Source organism: Anolis sagrei, chromosome 5, assembly GCF_037176765.1.
Source record: "Anolis sagrei isolate rAnoSag1 chromosome 5, rAnoSag1.mat, whole genome shotgun sequence".
NCBI lineage: Eukaryota > Metazoa > Chordata > Lepidosauria > Squamata > Dactyloidae > Anolis > Anolis sagrei.
The window spans coordinates 74,954,785-74,977,844 of NC_090025.1; the positions used below are offsets into that span (position 1 = coordinate 74,954,785).

At 41.0% G+C, this 23,060-nt stretch overlaps 2 protein-coding genes across 8 annotated transcripts in view; one reads left to right on the forward strand and one right to left on the reverse strand.

Annotated features, from left to right (window-relative positions):
- FIP1L1 (factor interacting with PAPOLA and CPSF1) overlaps window positions 1–307 on the reverse strand; it is a 36,951-nt gene extending 36,644 nt beyond the window's left edge. For 3 of the 7 annotated variants that reach the window (XM_060778529.2, XM_060778527.2, XM_060778526.2), the window contains exon 1: window positions 99–307. In XM_060778529.2, the coding sequence (XP_060634512.2) occupies window positions 99–213 (115 nt within the window). In that variant the 5' untranslated portion in view covers window positions 214–307. The remainder of the gene's footprint in view (window positions 1–98) is intronic. The other 4 variants (XM_060778531.2, XM_060778528.2, XM_060778530.2 and 1 more) reach the window with 2 other exon arrangements.
- A 6,901-nt stretch (window positions 308–7,208) lies between these two features.
- Window positions 7,209–23,060, forward strand: part of SCFD2 (sec1 family domain containing 2) — a 207,087-nt gene continuing 191,235 nt past the window's right edge. The window contains exons 1-2 of the mRNA XM_060778518.2: window positions 7,209–9,280; window positions 12,433–12,601. Coding sequence (XP_060634501.2) covers window positions 8,431–9,280; window positions 12,433–12,601 — 1,019 coding nt within the window. The 5' untranslated portion in view covers window positions 7,209–8,430. The remainder of the gene's footprint in view (window positions 9,281–12,432; window positions 12,602–23,060) is intronic.

The following is a 23,060-nucleotide window of genomic DNA, read 5'->3' on the forward strand; positions in this document are numbered from 1 at the left end:
CGAGAGCGGGGCCTAAATGCGGCCTAGCGGGGCCTAGTGAGTCCTGCCAGCGCCTCAGCTGAGGGGGAAACACCACGCAAGTTCGCTTAGCTCCGTACCGCCATAGAGCCACTCTTCCTCCTCATCCCCAGCGCCGGCTCCACTCAGGTCGGCCGAAATTCGCTCCACTTCGCCACCTCCCGCTGCTGCCGCCGCTGTTGCTGTCGCCGCCATGGCTGCTTGCCGGACGGAAGAAGAAACCTCGCAACGCACGACGGGGGAGACCTCTCTCTCTCTCTCTCTCTCTCTTTTTCCGCGCCTTGACGGGACTGGCCCGCGCACGCGCACAAGGGACAGGCTCGAGCCCGGGAAGGTGCGCTTGCGCGTGCCATGCAGAAGAGAGCTCTTGCATCCTCCCTCCCTTGGCCATGAAGTGGCCCATTCAGGCTGCCTTTCAGTGGGATCTGGAACTGCATTCTTTTCATGCAGTTTGAGACCCCACTTTTTAACTGGCCTGGCTCAAGCCGATGGACCCTTCTACACTACCATATAATCCACAATATCAAGGCAAATAATCCACATTTGAACTGGATGGCCATCTGTAGGGGGTGCTCTGAATGCAGTTTTCTTGCTTCTTGGCAAGGGGTTGGACTGGATGGCCCATGAGGTCTTTTCCAACTCTATGATTCTAAGCAACATGTCCCTAATTGCACTTTACTAATGATCTAGGATTATTTGCTCGCTCCATCTCTCTCCAAATACCTATCCTAGTTATAGGTCACCTTGTCATGCCCAGCATTTTTAAAATTTTAATTATTACATTTGGCCCTGCCATAGGTTTTTAATGCGTCGTGGTGTTATTGTTACTGTTTATTGCTTTGTTTATGAGTTTATTTATTGTTTGTATTGCTGTTGTTGGTTTTTATTGATGTACTAGCTTGGGGACCCGGTGCTGCCCGGGTTATTTGAGAAAGGAATTGTGTATCAAGGTTGGTCTTTATCAGTTATTTATATGACTCGCAGTTGTCTCAGGAAATCAGTGAAGGTACTGTGAGTCCCATTATCTGTGGTCCATCCTCCTCCAAACTGCTCCAGGATGGAGAGTGGGTCATGGGGGTTTTGTGTGCCAAGTTTGGTCTTGATCGGTCATTAGATGAGTGTTTCAGAGATCTTGGGAAGTGAGTGGAGGTACTCATGTCCCATCATCCATAGTCTGTACACCCCCACCAAACCTCACCAGAATGTTGAGTTGGCCATGGGGGCTCTCTGTTCCAAGTTTGCTCTTTATTGGTTTCTGAATGAGTGTCGCTATGGTTTCAGGAAGTGAGTGAACGTACTGCAAGTCCTATCATCCATCATGCATCCTTCAAACAGCACCGGGATGTAGGGTGGGTCATGGGGGCTGTGTGTGCCAAGTTTGGTCTTGATCGGTCATTAGATGAGAGTTGCAGCAATCTTGGGATGGGAGTGGAGGTACTTGAAGTCCCATCATCCATGGTCTGTTCTCCAAACTGCACCAGGGTGTAGAGTGGGTCATTGGGGCTCCATGTGCTAAGTTTGGTCTTGATTAGTCATTGGCGAGGGTCTCAGTGGTCTCAGAAAGTGAGTGAGGTCACTGCAAGTCCCATCATCCATCTCCAATTTTTTCCAAATTACACCAGGACGTAAAGTGGGTCATGAGAGTCTATGTGCCAAGTTTGGTCTTGATCAGTCATTGCATGAGGTTTGCAGAGGTCTCAGAATGTGAGTGAAGGTACTGGAAGTCACATCATCCATGGTTCATCCTCCTTCAAACAGCACCGGGATGTCGAGTGGGTCATGGGGGCTCTGTGTGTCAAGTTTGGTCTGTATTGGTAATTTTCTGACCCAGCCTCCCCTGGCCTTTTCCTTTCCTCTCTTTGTCATCTTGGAATTGAGGCTGGCCAACCAGAGACCATATGCAAATTTCCTTCTCTCATGTCTCAATTTCTGTCATGAACCCTTTTCTCCACCAGGGCCTCCTGTAAAGCTGGCCAATCAGAGACCATATGCAAATAGCACCACAGCGGCAGCCAATCAGAATCTTGGAACTTTCAGGCTGGCCAATCAGAATGCTGGCACATACACCGCCACACGTCCGCCGCATACAAACTTTGACTTTTATTATATGGATAGATAGATAGATAGATTTGGGCTCGGCCTCTTGTAAGCCGCACCGAATCCTTCGGGAGATGGTAGTGGGGTATAAATAAAGGATTATTATTATTATTATTATTATTATTATTATTATATGATTCGGGGCTCCTTACACACAGCTGAATTAAATCCCACATCTGCTTTGAACTGGGATATATGGCAGTGTGGACTCAGATATTCCAGACATTGTGGGTTAGTCTGCCTTGATATTCTGGGTTATATGACTATGTGGAAGGGTCTTGAGTCTACACTGCCATATAATCTAGTTCAAAGCAGATTATGGGCCCTTCCACACTGCTCTTTATTCCAGGATCTGATCCCAGATTTTCTGCTTTAAACTGGATTATATGAGTCCACACTGCCAGATAACCTGCGATAAACAGATAATCTGGGATCAGATCCTGTGCTATAGGGGAAGTGCGGAAGGGGCATATGTAACATTATTGTTGTCCCTGGGTTTTAAATGTCATTTCCCACTGCTCCTTCATCTTGGGCTCCTCCCTTACAAATATAAATATTTATTTTATTCCTATCACACCCAGGGTTTTAATGTTTTAACATTTTATCTCATGCATCTGGCCTGTCCTTTGTGTTTAATTTTTACTGTTATTTTGCATTGTTCATTTTATTTTGTTTATTTTATATATTCTGTTGGAACGTATTTTTGTTGCTTTGTGACTAATTATGCTGTATTAATTAGTCACCCAGAGTCCTCTTTGGAGAGATGTTGGCGGGTTATAAATAAAGTTTGTTGTTGTTGTTGTTGTTGTTGTTGTTATTTCCTAATTGGTTCTGACATAAAAAACATGGAAAAGGTTAATTTTAAAAGTTTTTGTGGGACATCCTGCAGCACCTTTTGCTCTAGTTTTTCAATGAATATCTCATCGCGTCTCAACCAATTCAAAGTTTGTGTCAGCCACAAAGATGAAGTTTCTGGAGTAAAACAGCTAGATTTTATCCTTTTATTCATAAATAATTAATACACAATGGCCGTCTTATTTCAGTGAAGCTAAAGACCATGGAAGTGTCTCAGACTCAGCTTGTGTATGAAACAAAACCCAATTATTCCACAACCACATTGTCAGGAAGGTGGAGAAATCAGTATTTGAGGAACATACGTGAAACCGAGCATGAACAGTAGATTTACTCAAAACATTTTTTTCAGTCTAGATTTACAGGCAGACCCCAAGTTATGAACAAGATAGGTTCTGTAGTTTTGTTCTGGAGTTTATTGTTTATTTATTTATTTAGAGCTTTTATATTTTTGGGCTTGGGCTCATGTTACTCGCCCAGAGTCCCCTTTGGGGAGATGGTGGCGGGTTATAAATAAAGTTTGTTGTTGTTATTTCCTAATTGGTTCTGACATTTTAAAAAAACATGGGAATCAGGCCGGCTAACAACAGGAAATTCATACACAAATAAGCTAAAACATATTAATATCAAATACATTAATACATTAAAATAAATTAAAATACAGATTAGATTTGTTGAATTTGTTTGTAAGTTGGAACAGGTACATTTTTAGAATGTAACTCCATACATACACACATACAGTATTATGTTTGGATATCATAGGGAAGAGTTAACACCCTTGTGCTGTTTGTTTTGCTGTCTGCTTCTGTTCGGATTTCACCTCACTTTCTGTTACTATGAAAACTGGATTTTGAAAAATTTGGTTTGTTGATGAAACAAGGATTGGTGATAAATCTTCAGTGGAGATACCCGTTCCGCATAATAACTCTTTCAGAAGTGAATTTCCTTTCCAAGAGATAGATTTCTCTCACTTCCTGTTGTCTTACCCCTGTTCTTAACTATGAGTCATTTGTAAATCAGATGTTTGTAACTCAGGGACTGCCTGTACTTTGAAAGTGTCTTCTATATATCTTGTCTCCTGTGCTATTCTAATAATATGTTATAATATAATAAAATATAATATATTGTATATATATATATAATATTTATAATATTGTAATGTAATGCAATATAATACTAGTAATAATAATATGATATTATAATTATATATTTATATTACATGTAATATTACTAATAATATTACAGTATAACTGATATAGTGCAATATAGCAATATTTAAAACTGATATTGTACTATGTTAATAATATATTGTATGTATATATACCTTGTAAGCCGCTCTGAGTCCCCTTTGGGGTGAGAAGGGCGGCATATACATGTCGTAAATATATATATATATATATATACACACTAGCATTTTCAAAGGTTGAGACACTTAAATGCCAATTTTGTACACATCAACTGCCTTTTAATATGGCTCACTATTGAAGCATACAAGTTACCTGAGTACATTTTGTTTCCTTTTTTATAAACTATAAATGTCCACTCTTAGTTTAAACCTCCCTCCTCTCCTTCCATTTCCTTTTAAATATTTACCTTCACAACCTCTCATAAGGAAAGTGCCTTCTTTGTAGTGCTGTCTTCTGTTCCTTAATTCCTCAGGGTCTTCAGTTTCTCACACTGCTCGCTAAATTTGAAGCAGAAAGTCAATTTCTTAATAAACTAAACTTGTAAAATAAGAGGGACTAAAATGCAGCCTTGCTTAGGAATCACACCCTTTATCCTGCAATGCTTCCAGGTGCATAAGTGTTGCTTGGGATGAAGATATTCTGCATATACTTACATCTCTGTATTATCACATCCCATATTGTTGTTCCAAGGCTGAACCATTACATGAAACAAAGTTGAGTCGTATTAAGTATTCTGGTTTATCACAGATCTAATAATAATAATAATAATAATAATAATAATAATAATAATATCATTCCCTTTCTCTCTTAAAAAAGAGAAAGCGGCTAATTATGTTAAAAAATTAAAATGTATAATTTAAAATGAAAAATATGTAAGCATTGAAATAGAACTACATAGGAGTATTAAAAATAATTGAAACCATTAAATCATTAAAATATATTAAAATTTATTTATTTATTTATTTATTTATTGTGTCAGGAGTGAACCAAACGGTTGTACTGCATTAAAAACAAACAAACAAACAAACCAAAACACAAAGTTTGCAGGCTTGGTATTCTATTAAATGTCCTTTGACCAGTAGCTGGATACTTGGAATGCCTCTGGTGTTGCTGCAAGGCAGGGCTCAGGTTGCATTGCAGCCCTGTGGCAGGGCTCAGGTTGCATTGCAGTAGGTGGTTTGCTCTTCTCCACACTCACATGTCATGGATTCCACTTTGTAGCCCCATTTCTTAAGGTTGGCTCTGCATCTCGTGGTGCCAGAGCGCAGTCTGTTCAGCGCCTTCCAAGTCGCCCAGTTTTCTGTGTGCCTAGGAGGGAGTCTCTCATTTGGTATCAGCCACTGATTGAGGTTCTGGGTTTGAGCCTGCCACTTTTGGACTCTTGCTTGCTGAGGTGTTCCAGCAAGTAGATCTTAGAAAACTATTTCTTGATTTAAGTCGTTGGTGTGCTGGCTGATACCCAAACAGGGTGGGCCGGAGATGTCACTGCCTTGGTCCTTTCACTATATAAAATGCATAAATACCAATCAGTACAAGCACCTTTTGAAGTACCCATCCAACTTTGCAAAAGTAAATCTTAATTTTGTAGAATTTGAAGAGGCACAAATGGAGGGCGAAAGAGAGAAATGTGCCAATATAATAATAATAATAATAATAATAATAATAAAACTTTATTTATATACTGCTCCATCTTCCTGAGGGGACTGAGAGCGGTTCCCAGGTAACATCACAAAACATACAAAGTAAAAACAACATAATGATAAGATTAACAAAACAAAATATAAGCATAAAAATTGTCGCCTTTGTGCCAAGAGGAAGGCGCGTCAAGCCTTGATTGGAGCCGCCTTCCACCTGGAAACCAATGCCCTCACTGCGGGAGAACATGCAGATCAAGAACAGAGATCCACAGTCACCTATGGACCCACTACCAGTACACTGATCTTGGAAGACTATCCTATTCAGACAATGAGGGATCGCCTAAGTAAGTAAGTGTTTACAGGATTACAATAAACTAACTGGGAATCCTGCTTTGTCTTTCACAGCATTAATTCCAATACAGGTTACAGGCATGTAGCCGGGTGGGGGGCGGGGGGCTTCAGCCTCCCTGAAATTCTCAGGGTGGCTCGCGAAAAGGCCTTACTGGTGCATTATTTAAACTGTTATGTTTATTCATATCATGATCTGATCACCATATTCAATATATCCCATATGCATGGGGGTATTGGGGTAACGATACAAAAGGTTTGCTAGGGTAGACCCTCTTTCACTCAGACTCAGCCCCCCCCGAAACTCAGCCCCCCCCCCCCCCGAAACGAAATCCTGGCTACGGGCCTGACAGGTTAGCATCCCTTTGCCAGAATTCACAAAATACTTCATAATCCAAAACTGTTGACTTGGGTGGCTGAAACAGTGGCACTTTTCATAGAATCATAGAGTTGGAAGACACCTCGTGGGCCATCTAGTCCATCCCCCTGCCAAGAAGCAGGAAAATTGAATTCCGAGCACCCCCCAACAGATGGCCATCCAGCCTGTTTAAAAGCTTCCAAAGGAGCCTCCACATTTCAAGCACATAACTATTCCAAATGATTGTAAATAGAATTACATTCAGACTTATACATAATATATAACATGTATGTAAAGGTGAATGCAGATATTCCAAAATACGGGGGGGGGGCATTGAGAGAAAACAGGGCAATTGAGGGTTGGGATCTACACTGAAAAATGAAAGCAGTTTGATCCCACTAATTGCCATGGCTCATTGCTAAGGAAATCATGGGAGTTGTAGTTTGGTGAGGCACCAGCGCTCTTTGGCAGAGAAGGCTAAAGATCTTGTAAGACTTCAGCTCCCAGGATTCACTAGCCTTGAGCCATGGGAGTTAAAGTGGAGTCAAACTGCATTAATTCAACAACTCAGATTATTCCCTCCTCAGCTGGCAGCGGCGCCCTCCAAAGCGACCAATCAGAGAGGCTGCAAACATCCCACGTTGACTTCCGCGTTCTGGCTGCCCTCAGCCACCAATCGGCGTCGGGCGCTGCCAAATAACGTCACCTTCCCGCGCCAGCCCTGGAAGTAGGCATGGGAGAGGAGTGGGGCTGGTGATGCTGGCAGAAGAGTGCTGCTGGGTCTCTTCCTGAATGAGTGACGGGGTTTTCCGTCTGTTTGTGGTGAATTCTCCCCCTCCTTCGCCAAACTCCCTTCAACGTGAATAAAAAGGTTTCCTTCTCCTTGGCCCTCTTGATGGTACATCTTCCTGAGGCTTGGAGGAAGGCAAGGACATCTTGAGCTCTTCTCTTTCTGCTCTTCCTTCCTGATCTTCCTCATTCTCTTCTTGTTGCACCTCCTCCTTCCTCCTCGTCTTCTTCCACCTCCTTATTCTTCCTTTTCCTCCTTCTCTTTCTGTTCTTCTTCTTCCTTCTCTTCTTCCTCCACCTCCCTGTTCTTTTTCCTCTTTCCTCCTCTTCCTCCTGTGGTTCCTCCTCCTGTCTCTTCTTCCTTCTCTCTCCACTTTGCTGTTCTTCCTCTTCCCTTCCTCTCCTCCTCTTCTTCCTGTTGTACCTCCTCCTTCCTCCTCCTCTTCTTCCTCCACCTCTCTGTTTTTTCTTCCTCCTCTTCTTCCTATTGTTGTTGTTCCTCCTTCCTCTTCTTCTTCCTCCACTTCCCTGTTCTTTTTCTACCTCCTCCCCCTCTTCTTCCTGTTGTTGTTCCTCCTCCTTCCTCTTCTTCCTCCACTTCCTTGTTCTTTTTCTTCCTCCTCCTTTCTGCTGCTCCTCTTCCTGCCTCTTCTTCCTCCTCTTCTTCTCGCTCCACTTTGCTGTTCTTCCTCTTCTTCCCTTCCTCTCCTCCTCTTCTTCCTGCTGTACCTCCTCCTTCCTCCTCCTCTTCTTCCTCCACCTCCCTGTTCTTTTTCTTCCTCCTCCTCCTCTTCTTCCTGTTGTTCCTCCTCCTCCTTCCTCTTCTACTTCCTCCACTTCCCTGTTCTTTTTCTTCCTCCTCCTCTTCTTCTTCCTGTTGTTCCTTCTTCTTCTTCCACCTCCCTGTCCTTTTTCTTCCTCCTCCTCTTCTTTCTGTTGATCCTCCTGCTGCCTCCTTCTCCTCCTCTTCTTCTTCCACTTTGCTGTTCTTCCTCTTCTTTCCTTCCTCTCCTCTTCTTCCTGTTGTACCTCCTTCCTCTTCCTCTTATTTTTTCCCTTCTTCTTCCTTGACCTCTCTGTTCTTCTTTCTTCTCGTCCTCCTCTTCTTCCTGTGCTTTTCCTTCCCCTTCCTTCTCCTCCTAAGATGTCTTCAGCCTCCTCCCTTGCTGCCTCACCTGCTGGATTGCTCTCCTTCTGCCATCATGCTTGGGAGCAGGTCTTTGCCAAGGTCAAGCGGGCGGTTGTGTTCATGGACTCCCCTTGTGCCGAGAGCCTCCATTGGGCCTGTGGCGGAGTAGGACAGCTCTTCCAAGCTGGAGCGCTCAATGTCAAGGAGTTCTCCAGCTTTGAGTCAGGCCATGCGGAGCAACCCAAGGCAGTTTTTGTGGTTAGCACCTTGCTGAAAGGCCGAACCGTGGATGTTATCCGTGACATTGTGAGTCTCAGCAACTTCCAGTACTGTGTGGTTTTCACAGCGGTCAACCACGCCGTGCACTTGCAGGCCCATGGAGCCCCCAGCAGCGCCGAGGCTGAAGGTGGTAACCAGGTGGTCTTTGAGCAATTTGAAGAAAAGCTCTGCCAGTGGATGGGCAACATGAACTACACGGCAGAGGTGCAGTACGCTTCCTTATTCTTGGCACCCATCTCGCCACACCTCTTGGTAGCACCTTCCTTTTCATGCCTTTTCCCCTTAATGGGTCAAGATTTGTCGCAGATCAATAGTACTAGGCCAGAGAAGAAGAAATTTGCTCACTTGACTGATGTTGACTTCTCGTCCCTGTCTTCAGAGCTGCAGCTTGAGATCAGGTCGTTGGTTTCTGATTTAAACAGCTTATTCGAGTTTCTCAGTGTTAGGGAGGAATGTTTTGCGATCGGAGCACTGAGCAGGATCATTGCAGGTGATCTGGCAAGTTATTCTCAAGCAAAGGCCAGAAGGAAAATGGCACAAAATAAAGCTTCTCTCATCTTTGTGGACAGAACTTTAGATCTGACAGGTAAGAATCCTGATCTTTGGAGATTATAATCTGCTGTTTGAAATTACAATTGCCTCTACACATTTCCAGGTTTAACTATTTTGGATTTAATTATTCGTTGATTTGATTAATGAATAAAAATCTCTAGCACAACTCTATAGTAAATGTATTGTTGAAGGCTTTCATGGCTGGAATCACTCAGTTCTTGTGGGTTTTTTCGGGCTATATGGCCATGTTCTAGAGGCATTTCTCCTGACGTTTCGCCTGCATCTATGGCAAGCATCCTCAGAGGTGAGGTCTATAGTAAATCTCTAGCAGGAGTTGACTTTGTAGTGTTACCCAGGACCTAAAATTCCTTCAGAAACTACTTCTCTAGGCATTAGATCCTCTAGTGCGATTTTGTTGCAAGTCTCTGATGAAAGTTGTGCATAAAGAGATTCCTGGAGAAGTGTTCTTGCAAATTTTGAAAAATATGTTTTTCCCCCCATTTTCATGGGTGTCCTGCATCCTTCCGAAAGTAGATGGCATGTTGGATAGTACTGTATACAAAAATACATGGTATTGAAAGTAGCTGTCTTCTTCGAGACACCAAATAAAAAAAAATCAAAAACATTTATTTCGGTCATTGACCAGCACAGGAAATAGTGTCACGTTTCCATACAACCCTGGCATGTTTGGTACATTAAAAATATAAATACAACTACTAAAAACACAATATGGGTGAGGGAGCAGAAGGGGAAACAGGGTAAAAACATACAATGCCCAGATCCATCACCAAATTGTAGATTCAGGGAAGAAGATTACTGGACACACAGTTGACTTTTGGAACTAGTCATTCCCTGGCGGATTTTGTATGTTGCTGCACAAAACTTTGCGACATTGTAGGTTGTAGCTGAATTAGTATCCGCAAGTAGCAGGGAGGTATAAAATTGTCCTGAATGGCCTGGGTGCTTGTCTATCAAGGGTAAGATAAGCCTGGCACGGGTATCCCTGTAGAACGGACACTGAAGGAGCACATGTTCTATTGTTTCCACATGACCCGAGTCACAGGGGCAGAGCCTCTCTGGGAAAGGGATCTTCCGGTAGCGGCCCTCGAGTACAGCTGATGGGAGAGCATGGCATCGGGCCAGGGTGAAAGCCCTCCGATGAATAGGAACCTCTAAGTATGTTAAATATGCCATAGGGGAGGCAAGGTATCTGCTGTCTTCACTGACAAGGAAGGTTGGAGCCGAGGCCAGATCTAGTTGGCGCTCTGTGTCTGTGATACGTTGTTTAATAAGTGCTTTGGCTTGATTGTAATCCATAGCTAATAGTAGACCTGGAGAAAATCCCAACGAGGAGATTTTGGATGCTACCGCCTGCTTCCATGTGGATTGGAAGTCATCCTCCATGGTTAGTGGGGCAAGGCCAAGGGGTGCACGGGACAGTCTGAGCCAGAGGTTAAGTATGGCCACCCACACCCTGGCCTCCATTCTCATAAAACCCGTCTCTAGTCGCAGGGTGGCATTAGAAACGCATTTAGGTACCTGCAAGGCCGATCTCAGAAACTTGGACTGGACCAGCTCTAATGGGGCAAACTTCGAGACACCATGCTTGAAGGTCTCACTAAACTAAACAATTTCTTAAAAACATTTGTCAGCACAGGGAACTGAGAGTTCTCACCCTGATTGTATTATTGAGAAAGCACAACAGATACCCAAAGATCTTCTTATAACCAAAAACCCATGTATTCTAGCCTTTCTAAGTGCAGAGCAACCACAGGTGCTTGGATGGTGGTTGCTTTGTTGTGTGCATTGAAACCATACTGCTGTTATTGATTATTGATTCTGCAGTTTAAATAGTTTTGACTTCAGGATATGGACTTGGAGACTAACGAGGGATATTTCAGTCCCAGTCTAGAACTGTGACCATCAAGTTCAGTTGAGGTTTCTTGACTTTCAGGCACTTAGGCAAATCCACAAACTGAAGGACAGCCAGCCTGGCCTCCAGAATGATTGTGAGTTTACCTAAGTGTCCAAAGGCCAAGAAACCTCAACTGAATTAGATGATCATTGCTGTCAGCAGGATATAAAGGAAAGCAATATTTTATTGCATTTTAGGATTATTGTGACACGTGCAAAGATTGCCTAACCATCTTCCTGCAGAGCTAGCTTGAGGTCATGTAAACAACTTCAAGAATAGTATTTCTGAGTGACTTCAACATACTTGCTTGTGTCTACCTGTCTGGAGCATTTTGGGATGTTATGGCCCATTCTCTGTTCATGCCTAAATCAGCGCACAGTTTTAATTTTCTTTACTGCAGTGGAAGAAGGAGATTTATGAGTTAGGAGGCAACAATGACTTTTTGTATGTGGCCATTCAGCACTTGCTGATCTACATTGGCCAAGGAGAGAGCTGAATCTTGATATCTTAAGGTGCATCTATACTGTCATTTTAGTACAATTTGACATTACTTTAATTGTCATGACTCAATGCAATTGCATCAGAGGAGCTGCAGTTTAGTGAAGCATGAGTACTATTTGACAGAAAAGGTTAAAGATTTTGTAAAACTACAACTCCTATAATTTCGTGGTTTGAATTGCAGTGACATTTATAGTAGGTGGGACTAACAAGGTCAGAGAGTAGATCTGGGACTCATGCAGGTTGCAGGAGCCCCTGGTGGCACAATGGGTTAAACCCTTGTGCCGGCAGGACTGCTGACCGATAGGTCAGCTGTTCGAATCCAGGGAGAGCAGGTTGAGCTCCTTCTGTCAGTTCCAGATCCCCATGCGGAAACATGAGAGAAGCCTCCCACAAGGATGGTAAAACATCAAACATCTGGGCATCCTCTGGGCAACGTCCTTGCAGACAGCCAATTTTCTCACACCAGAAGTTTCTCAAGTTGTTCCTGACATAAAAAATGCTTGCAGGCAATGTTTTAGACAGTTACATGCAACCTTGTTTTCATTTTTAGGTCCTTCTTAGAGGTGGTGGAGGTAGTAGCACAAGTATTTTCTTGAATTTGATGTCATTAGCAGTAGTAGGCTATTTCTTTAAAAAAAATTCAAAGAACCAATATGTAAAATTATTTTTCTTCCTAATGTTGAGATTGATCAGATATTCTTTTTAAATATACTGTTATCCAATGTTACTGGTTGTGAATACCCTTTGAGTTGATCTTTTTCCTTTTCCAGGAACAGTCGCTCATCACGGTGACAACTTAGCAGAGAAGATTCTCTCTGTGCTTCCTAAACTTCAGGGTCATATGAATGACGTTATAGTCAGCATGCTGGAACTCACAAGCCTTCAGAGTGATGATGCCAGTTGCAATATTATAGCACCGGGTTGCTTGGCACAACCAAAGTAAGACACTTTCCACATCTACATGGGTGGGGCAGGTGTAAGGACTATTTTCTTAATGGAATTTTGTGTTTAAATTCTGCACCATAACTAATTCAAGCATGAAAAAATGTTCTTGAAAATACATATCAAATCTGAAAGTGAAGACTAAATGCATACTGATATATTTTTATTTGTCTGAGACTTGATGTTTATTGTTATCTGATCACTCAACTTGAAGACTATAATAGGAATATGTTTGAAGTGTGTGGATTATGTCAAGAGAGGATGAGATATCTTGGAGACCTGTAAAACATTTATTCTGGGGATAGACATACCATATGTATCACATGGTGTGATGTCTTCAGTCACAATAATAATTTAAGTTTTTATGCCATCCGCATTACAATATAGTGAGGAATTTTATGAACAGTCGGTTGTTGTAGGTTTTTTTGGGCTATATGGCCATGTTCTAGAGGCATTCTCTCTCGACCTTTCGCCTGCATCTATGGCAAGCATCCTCAGAGTTGTGAGATCTGTTGGAACTAGGAAAGAGGGTTTATATATCTGTGACCACCTTGATTAGCATTTGATGGCCTGGCAGTGCCAGATCAACAATTGGGTCACACTATTTACAGAAAACACACACACACAGATAGATATCTACATAAAAACTCCAACCATCACCCAGTATTAAAAAACTCTAAAATTACAACAGCAAAACAACAGAGAGGAAACAATTAGGGACACCTCTCAACAAAAGATTGCTCCAGACACTGCCAGGCCATCAAATGCTAATCAAGGTGGTCAGTTGAAACATTCACACCTAGCTCCAGCAGACAAGAGTCCTTTGTCCCACCCTGGTCATTCCACAGATATATAAATCCTTTTTCCTAGTTCCAACAGACCTCACTACCTTTGAGGATGCTTGCCATAGATGCAGGCGAAACGCCAGGAGAGAATGCCTCTAGAACAGGGGTCCTCAAACTAAGGCCCGGGGGCCGGATACGGCCCTCCAAGGTCATTTACCTGGCTCAGGGTCAACCTAAGTCTGAAATGAGTTAAAAGTACACAACAACAACAACAACAACAATAATCCTATCTCATCAGCCAAAAGCAGGTCCACACTTCTCATTTAAATACTAATAAGTTTATGTTTGTTAAAATTATTCTTCATTTTAATTATTGTATTGTTTTTTGTACTACAAATAAGATATGTGCAGTATGCATAGGAATTCATTCATTCATGTTTTTTTGTTCAAATTATAATCCGGCCCTCCAACAGTTTGAGGGACTGTGACCTGGCCCTCTGTTTAAAAAGTTTGAGGGCCCCTGCTCTAGAACATGGCCATGTAGCCCGCAAAAACTTATAACAACCCATTTATGAACAGTGTTGTAACTCGTTCCTAGAGCTTATGGCTTATATGAAAGAGATCCCTGTTTTGGTCTCTGACATTTCCTATATATGAAATTGTGGGAAGCGTCAGTTAGGATGCAGAACTTGGCTGCAGGTTATTATTATTAATACTCTCTCTCCCTACCTCTCACCCCCCCCCCCCCACCTTCAGCTACTGTTCTGTCCACAGAGCAGCCGTGGGGTGGTGGTATTTTGACTGTGTAATGTACAGTATTTTCAGCTTTCAGTGGCATGTCAGCTGGGAGGAAGCGTTCCATATATTATGCAAAAATTGTATCATGCAAAGAGTCCTGGAACAAATTGCTCACATATGGTAATACGTGAGCCTACCATATTAATATTCAAACTGGTTTATGATTTTGGCAGTGATGTAGTTCGTAAAAGTCTTGTTGGCAGAAATAGGACTTCTTTAAAATTAAGAGTTTCTTTAATAGAAGTATATGCACTTGATAGGCATTATGTATTTAGTAAGCACATTTCTAAAACTGAGTAGTATTTCAATTTTTAGAAGGGATTTTTGTTTTGAGGTACTAGAGAAAGTTGGTCTCTTTCCTCCTTAAATGGTATATTTAACATTTAAAATAAATGTGTTTCCAGCCAAAACATCTGATTTTAGTTTAGATCTTAGTTTAGAATTACCAAACAGATATAATGAATATTTATGACTATTGTAGTGATTCAAGGGATAGATCTTTCTTTAACCCTAAGGAAACAATGAAGTTCTTTGAAGCTATAAATGCAAATTGAAATAGTTTTATGCCTGATAAATTGTTGGATTTTGAAGATGATTACCTGAGAAAATATAAGATTATCTTCAAAATTGTGTCAGTCACTTGTAGAATATTTTGTAAGGAAATATTTCTACTATAGTTTCTGATTTATTTCTGATATGTTAGGGGACATGAGCTAATTTTCTTTTTATATGTCAATCTTTTTCTTCTAAACATTCACACAGATTATGAAATTAATTTGACCATAATAAACTATAATTATGGTGACATGCAAACTTTTACGATTATTACACTAAAAATAAAACAATTGGGCGGTGAAAAAGTAATGAGCATGCCATATTTGACTTTACAAATCTTTTTCTTGGGTACTTCAGAAGTGTGCAAAAGACAAATGTTTTAATTTGAGAGGTCTGAACAAGAAAGAACGTGTGTGACCTTGTGCACCTTACCAGACTTCTTCCCTTGTTTATTTTGTACTAGCTTGGGGACCCGGCGTTGCCCGGGTTATTAGAGAAAGTGGGTAATAGCGGTTCTGTATGCCAAGTTTGGTCTTTATTGGTCTTTGGGTAACGGCTGCATTATTTTAAGGAAGTGAGTGAAGGTACTTGAAGTCCCATCATCCATGGGCCATCCTCCTACAAACAGCAGCAGGATATAGAGTGGGTCATGGGGGCTCTGTGTGCCAAGTTTGGTCTTTATCAGTCATTAGATGAGGGTGGCAGTGGTGTCAGTAAGTGAGTGAAGGTAGTGCAAGTCCCATCGTCCAAAGTCCATCCCCTTTCAAACTGCAGCAGGATGTAGAGTGGGTCATGGGGACTCTGTGTGCCAAGTTTGGTCTTGATCAGTCATTCGCAAGGGTCTCAGTGGTCTCAGGAAGTGAGTGAAGTGACTGCAAGTCCCATCATCCGTTGTCAAATTCTTCCAAACCGCACCAGGATGTAGAGTAGCTTATGCAGGCTCTCTGTGTAAATTGTGGTCCTGATCCATCATTGTTGGCAGTTATAATGGTTTTAGGAAGGGAGTGCAGGTATTGCAAGTCCCATCGTCCATGGTGCATCCTCTTCCAAGCCGCACCAGGATGTAGAGTGGGTCATGGAGACTCAATGTGCCAAGTTTTGTCTTTATCGGTAATTGGATGAGGGTTGCAGTGGTCTCAAGAATTGAGCAAAGGTACTGCAAGTCCCATAATCCAGGGTCCATCCCCGACCAAACCACACCAGGACGTAAAGTGGGTCATGAGAGGTCTATGTGCCAAGTTTGGTCCTCAGCAGTCATTGGATGAGGTTAACAGCGGTCTCAGAATGTGAGTGATGGTACTGCAAGTCCCATCATCCATGGTACATAGTCCTCCAAACTGCAGTAGGATGTAGAGTGGGTGATGGGGGCTCTGTGTGCCTATTTCGGTCTGTATTGGGAGTGTTCTGACCCAGCCCCCGGCCTTTCCTTTCCTCTCTTTCTCATCTCGGAATCTTGCATTTGAGGCTGGCCAATCAGAGACCATATGCAAATTTCCTTCTGTCATGCCCCGTTTCTGCCATGAACCCTCTTCTCCACCAGGGGCTCCTATTGAAGCTGGCCAATCAGAGACCATATGCAAATAGCACCACAGCGGCAGCCAATCAGAACGCTGCCACATATTCCTTCCGCCCTTCCTCTGTCCGATACAAACACTCTTCTTTATTATATATATAGATATAGATATAGATAGATATCCAGGGCTTTAGCTACAACTATTTTATGGCAAAAGTTAACTGTCTATGACAAATTAATATCTCATTTGGATGTTGATGAGTAGTCCTACAGATTTTAAAACCCATACCTTATTGATAGCCAAACTTTGGTAGTAATAATTCATTTTAAAAGCCCTATATAGCTGAATATCAAAATGGTGGCATGAAACCAGTGGAATTTGTGTGTCTCTCTTTGTGTGCTCTGAGGACGTTGCTGGTTTTGGCTTCAAATGGCAGCTGCAGTATGTAATGGACTACTGCTTGGAAGGGTTTCAGGGGTTTCTTATAGGAAGGAGAATGCTCTCCTAGATTCATAGAAAGACCCTCTGTGTACATAGAAAACTATGCATTCTTATCTTGATTCTCGCCATTGTTCTATTTGGATTTGTGAGTTCAGTATTCCAAACTTCCTGGAGAGAAAGAATTTGTGGTCCTCATGATGCTAATGATGTATCATTCCCATGATCCATGGGATTCTTGGGCTAATGAGGTAAAGTCTTAAAAAATGGAGGAACTACTGACTCTAGCTCTGTTCTAGACCAAGTCTTCTTCAGTTGTAGATCCCAACCCCAAATATGGTCCCCATTCCTCAATCCTGGGGTCACAAAAATTTGGCAAGAGTAAAAGGTGTTTGAATGCCACCAATTTACACAAATCTACTAGCAACAACATGCTGTGTTTACAATGCAGTCTGAAGAAAATGCATTATTTGTACTCTGCAAAAAGAAAAATTGGCCTGTTTAATAATCCTTGAAAATGCTGGTTTATTATCAGTAAATGTTTGATATTTATACCTATTTTATCCCTATATAACTGGGATCATGTAAAAATTGGTCAGGCGAGAAGGGGTCACGAATGATAAAGTGTTAAGAGCCCCAGCTCTAGGGAACATGTTGCAGATTACATACATTTTCTGGATTATCCAATGCAGGTAGTACTCAGGCCAATTCAGCTCAGTTTGAATATTGGAATGTATTGTTTGACTTCAGACCACAAGCACATTCATTTTGAATCTTTTTCTGGCACTTCTGTTCTCAGTTGAGCCAACTTTAGTCTGCACATTTATGTTCTCAGCAGAGCCAACCTTGGTCTGCCAGAATATTATACCTTGACTACATATGCGTGATTTATGATTTGCCTTTCCAGCTTAAGCCAAGACTGCTCAAAGCTAACGTACATGCCTTTAAGAAACAAAAAAATCTTTAAAAATCAGAAGACCTTTGGATAGTTGGTTCTCGGGCTTGTGAGGTGGGTGGTTTTCTTGTCCTAGATGGGGTTACAGATACAGGTGCCTGATCAGTAGATTGCTTTTGAATTTATCCCTTTCACTGTTATCGGATAGCAGTGCCAGCTGTTATAGACTAAAGACTAGATAGCAGTGCCAGCTGTTATAGTAGCTAGGACCATTCATACACAATGATAGAAAATGATCCATGTTTTGTGACTTTCAAGATAAGACTACTATAATACTTTCTATGTGGGGCTGTTCTTGGATTTAATTTGGACATTGTGACAAACATTTGTGTAGATCATAGTCACAAGGCTTGTTAGTGAGACCTCCTACCTTGCATTCTCTATGCTGAAAAGTAGATAATAGATACTAAGTCACGGTCAAAAGAGTGTATTTAGTTTTATAAGGTGCAAACAGCTCAGGATAGGTTGTCTGAGAAGCAACGTTTTCTGATGGGCTGCCTGGGTGTTGACACTATAATTGTCCCATGCTTAAGAACCGCCGCAAACTAGCGTCTTGGGAGAGCAAACTGTGCCAGCACAGCCGACGTTGAAGACTCCGCCTCTTTCTCTGGCTCTTTCTCCGCCTCTTTCTCCGCGCCCGCGTGGTTTTCCCTTTGCTAGGGCAGCGATGCAAGCGTACTCTCGCTGTTGACAGAATTCAATAGCGAGAGTATGCTCGCATCGCTGCCCTAGCAAAGGGAAAACCACGCGGGCATGGAGAAAGAGGCGGAGTCTTCGACGTCATTGGTCGTGCTGGCACAGTTGCTCTCCCAAGACGCTAGTTTGCAGCGGCTCTTAGTCATTTGCTTGTGGTTCAAAGGAGAACTTTCTTTGCTGTGGAATCCACCATTAGATTGGTTTTCTTACTGTGATACGGAGTTGGATATTTCCATTGCCAAGTAAAATAGACATATCTGTATGTCCAGGCATTTTCCAGATTATTTTCCTTATTGTTAGCATTGTTACTCGTAGCTTGTAGTTAAAATAATCAAAATAATATAAGCAATTTAAGCAATAATTTTGAAAGATTTTATTGTTTTATTATTTGGGGGAGGAGGATACTTCTTCATTCTAGAAGTTTTACTGTGAACCCCTTTGGGATCAAAATACATGGAACGTGTTATAAAATGACTCTTTAAAAATGAACCAGAAATAAATTAGAACCAAGAAAACCTGAGTAACATGTTCATGTGAGCAAAACAATAACAAATTCCAAAAAATGCTTTCAAAATCAGAAAAATACATATTCTAACTAGGCTGAAAGGTGCTTTGGCAAGTTCTTCTAGGGGCCCTTCCAGACAGGTCCTATATCCCAGGATTTGATCCCAGGTTTTCTGCTTTAAACTGTACGAGTCTGCACTGCCAGATAATCTGGGATAAACAGAAAACCTGGTATCAGCTCCTGGGATGTAGGGCCTGTCTGGAAGGGCCCTAGAATTGTCCAGTGTATGATACTGTTGAAATTTGCAGCTTTATTTCCCCATGAAATCTCAATGTGTTGGGGAAAAAAGCATCCTTTAGGCAACATGACGATATATGGGTGCAAGATTTGCTTTTGGTCTGATAAACCATGTAGGGAGATTCTTATATCAAGTCGAATTTAAAATGTTAAGCCTCTCAATTGGTTTGTAAGACTTTTCCCTATTTTAAGAAACCCTGTTTTGACAAACCCCCTATGTCATTTAACAGTTATGGGGGTGTCTTTTGCCACAGACGTGCTGATTGTCTTACTAGTACCTCATTGTCTTACTGATACAGTAGAGTCTCATCTATATAAATAAAAATGTAATGTTCATTTGTGGGATTAACATAACTCAAAAACCACTGGATGAATTGACACCAAATTTGGAAACAATACACATATCAGGCCAACAAGTGATCATCACTTATAAAAACACTGAAAAACACAGAGGAAGAGACATAAAAAGCAAAAAAAAACACCACATTACAACGCATGTGCAAAAACACGCACACATATATATACACAAACACATATATATACACAAATATATACACACATATACACACACAAAGCACATGTACACAGCAACGCGTGGCAGGGGATGGCTAGTCCAACATAAATGGGCCAGCAGAATGTTGGATAAGTGAAAATGTTGGATAATAAGGAGGGATTAAGGAAAATCCTATTAAACTTCAAATTACAATATGATTTTACAAATAAAGCACCAAAACACCATGCTTTACAAGAAATCGACAGAAAAAGCAGTTCAATAACGGTAATGTTATGCTGTAATTACTGTATTTATTAATTCAACATCAAAACATCACAATGTATTGAAACAGCTGTGGATCCGGGCAGGAAGCAGACTGTGTTGGATAATACAGAATGTTGGATGAGCGAAGGTTGGATAAGTGAGACTCTACCTCATTTTTTTTCCATTCCATTGCACAAAGTATTGAAGAGTTTGTGAACAAAACAACAAGTTACATTACGCAGTCTTTCAAGAGAGAATTATTATTCAAGTAAGGCCATAGTAACAGCATGGTTGCACATGTCTTTATACTCAACATAAACATACTTTTCTAGGATCTGATACTCAGTTCACTTGTTACCAGCTGTGTATTCAGTAGGGAGTATGCACTTGTAAGGTCTAATTCCAACTTCACAGCAGCTACTTTGGCAAGTTAAGTTACACTCCCTCAGCCTCTGAGCAAACCTCATTCTGTATCATTTCAGCCAAAAAATGTGATAGCGTTGCCATAAGTCAGAAATTATTTGAAGGCATGCAACAACAGCAACAACAAACCAAAAATACTATTTATTTATGAAGATTCACTTGACAATACTCTTCTCCCACTAACAGTTTAAATTAGGATTTTATATAGTGTATATATATTTAACACATACTGTTATATTTATATCATAACTGCAGCTGAAAATATGATCTAATCATCTGTTGTCATAATAATAATAATGGGAATGTTGGAAGAAAAATATAATATGGTATTTTAATATCCAGTGTAGGTTTACATTTTGGGAGTAGATTGTTGGGTGTACAAACGAATTTAGTAAATCTGGTTTACAGCCAGAGGAGAGAGGAGGAAAAAAGGAAGGGAGAGGATTATGTATTTAAAGAGAAACCTTTTCAAATCAAAAGCATGTAGAAGAAAGGGAATTCCATGCATCCTGTGGTATCAGGATTTCTGTTTAATATTAAATGAAAGAAAAATAATGAAAGGCAGCCAAAAGGTCTCTTCCCCGGATCTACTTCTGTTCCATATAGACTCGAGCAAAGTGTTTTGAATGCATCAGGAAACATCCCTTGAATAAGTAGCTTCCACATCTGTGAAAATGGACTTGGCGCTGATTATAGTCCCTGAATGTAGATTCAGCTGTCATCACCTTTTTACTGGCAACTCTTTCACCAGCCTTTTTCTTCTATTAAAGTAACGGTTTTGTCCTCTTAAAACACAAAAGTAGAAAAATGCATTGCATATATAATGACATATTAAGAAAAAGTCACATGAAAGGGATGTGAATATTTATTTCATAACTTGATTTGTACAAGTTTCAAGGTTGGGATTGTGAATAACAAATAATTTGAATGGATGCCTTCTAATGACTTGTAAGACACTCAAGTTTTAATTGATCTGAAATAACTACACTGGTGAACTTGAAGGATCGTGTATTTATAGCTTGGTCTTACCACATGTGAAATTGTGCTTGAGCTTGTGGAACACAATTCATAACATGACATTTATTGGATACTCAGACCACAGAATCAGCAACTGCAAATAAAGAAATACATTTTATGCATGCATCTTGATTATGCAATGGGAATGTGGGAGCTGCTGCTGTCTTGGAAGGTAACTGAAAACATAACTGACTAGATTTTTTTGCTATTTTGTTATACTGTGGGATTGGAAAATCCCAATTTAAGTTCCTTGAATTTAAGACAATATGATATATGCTACTTGTCCCCACTAATTCAGCCACAGCTATGTTGTACCATAACCACAGTAGATATATAATTTGGAGATTTTTATAATTTAAAGAAAATATATTTTAAAATTCAGTGGCCTGAACTAGGTGAAATAGTAACATGACATAATTTACAGTATAATACAGGGGTCCTCAAACTAAGGCCCAGGGGCCAGATACGGCCCTCCAAGGTCATTCACCCGGCCCTCGCTCAGGGTCAACCTAAGTATGAAATGACTAGAAAGCACACAACAACAACAATCCTATCTCATCAGCCAAAAGCAGACCCATACTTCCACTGAAATACTAATAAGTTTATATTTGTTAAAATTGTTCTTCATTTTAATTATTATATTGATTTTAAGTGTTTTTTTGCACTACAAATAAAATATGTGCAGTGTGCATAGGAATTCAAATTATTATTTTTTTTCAAATTATAATCCAGCCCTCCAACAGTTTGAGGGACTGTGACCTGGCCCTCTTTTTAAAACGTTTGAGGACCCTTGGTATAATACCTTGGTTTTGTGGTCTCTAATCACATTTTCTACTTAGTCACTGGTCCTAGGTCCATGCCATGTGCTAAATAAAATAGTTTACTGAATCTTTTTGTTATGAATGTGTGTTGTCACTAAATAATAATAATAATAATAATAATACTTTATTTATACCCTGCCACCATCTCCCATAGGGACTCAGGGCGGCTTACACAATAGCACATAAAGGTGCCATATAATACATAAAAATAAAATATATCAACATGTGAAATCAATAACATATTACACAAATGAGATATATAAATTAAATAAAAACAACCTCTGTTAAATCGAATCAGTAACATATGGCTATAACGATTGAAAGATCCATAAATCAATGTAGCAGTCCAGCTATATGCCCGTAGAGTGTAGATATAAAGTGCTAAATAATTGGCAGTCAGTTCTGGCAACTGTCAAAACATTATCAAAGGCCTGCAGAAAACAAACAAACTCCTCTTTCCTTCCTTTTCTGTCCTTCTCCCCTTCCTTCCTTCTCTTCCTCTTTCCTTCTTCCTTTTTCTTTTCCTTCCCTTTCTCTTTCTTCCTTCTCTGCCTCTTTCCTTTCTTCCTTCCTTTGGTTTTTGTTTCCATTCTTCCTTTTGTCTGTCCTTCCTTCCCCCTCTTTCTCTTTCTTTCTCTTCTTCCTTCGCTCCTCTTTCCTTCCTTTTCTTTCCTTATCTCCTTCCTTCGTTCTCTACCCATTTCTTTCCATCCCTCTTCATTTCCTCTTTCTCTCTTTTCTTCCTTCTCTACCTCTTTCCTTCTTTCCTTCACTCTTTGCTTCCATGTTTCCTTCTCTGTTTCCTTCCTTCCTTCGATGCTTTTCCTCTTCCTTGATTGGGCCTGCCGCGGTGAAGGGAGGGGGCGTGTCTTACCGGAGGGGGTGGGAGGAGGGA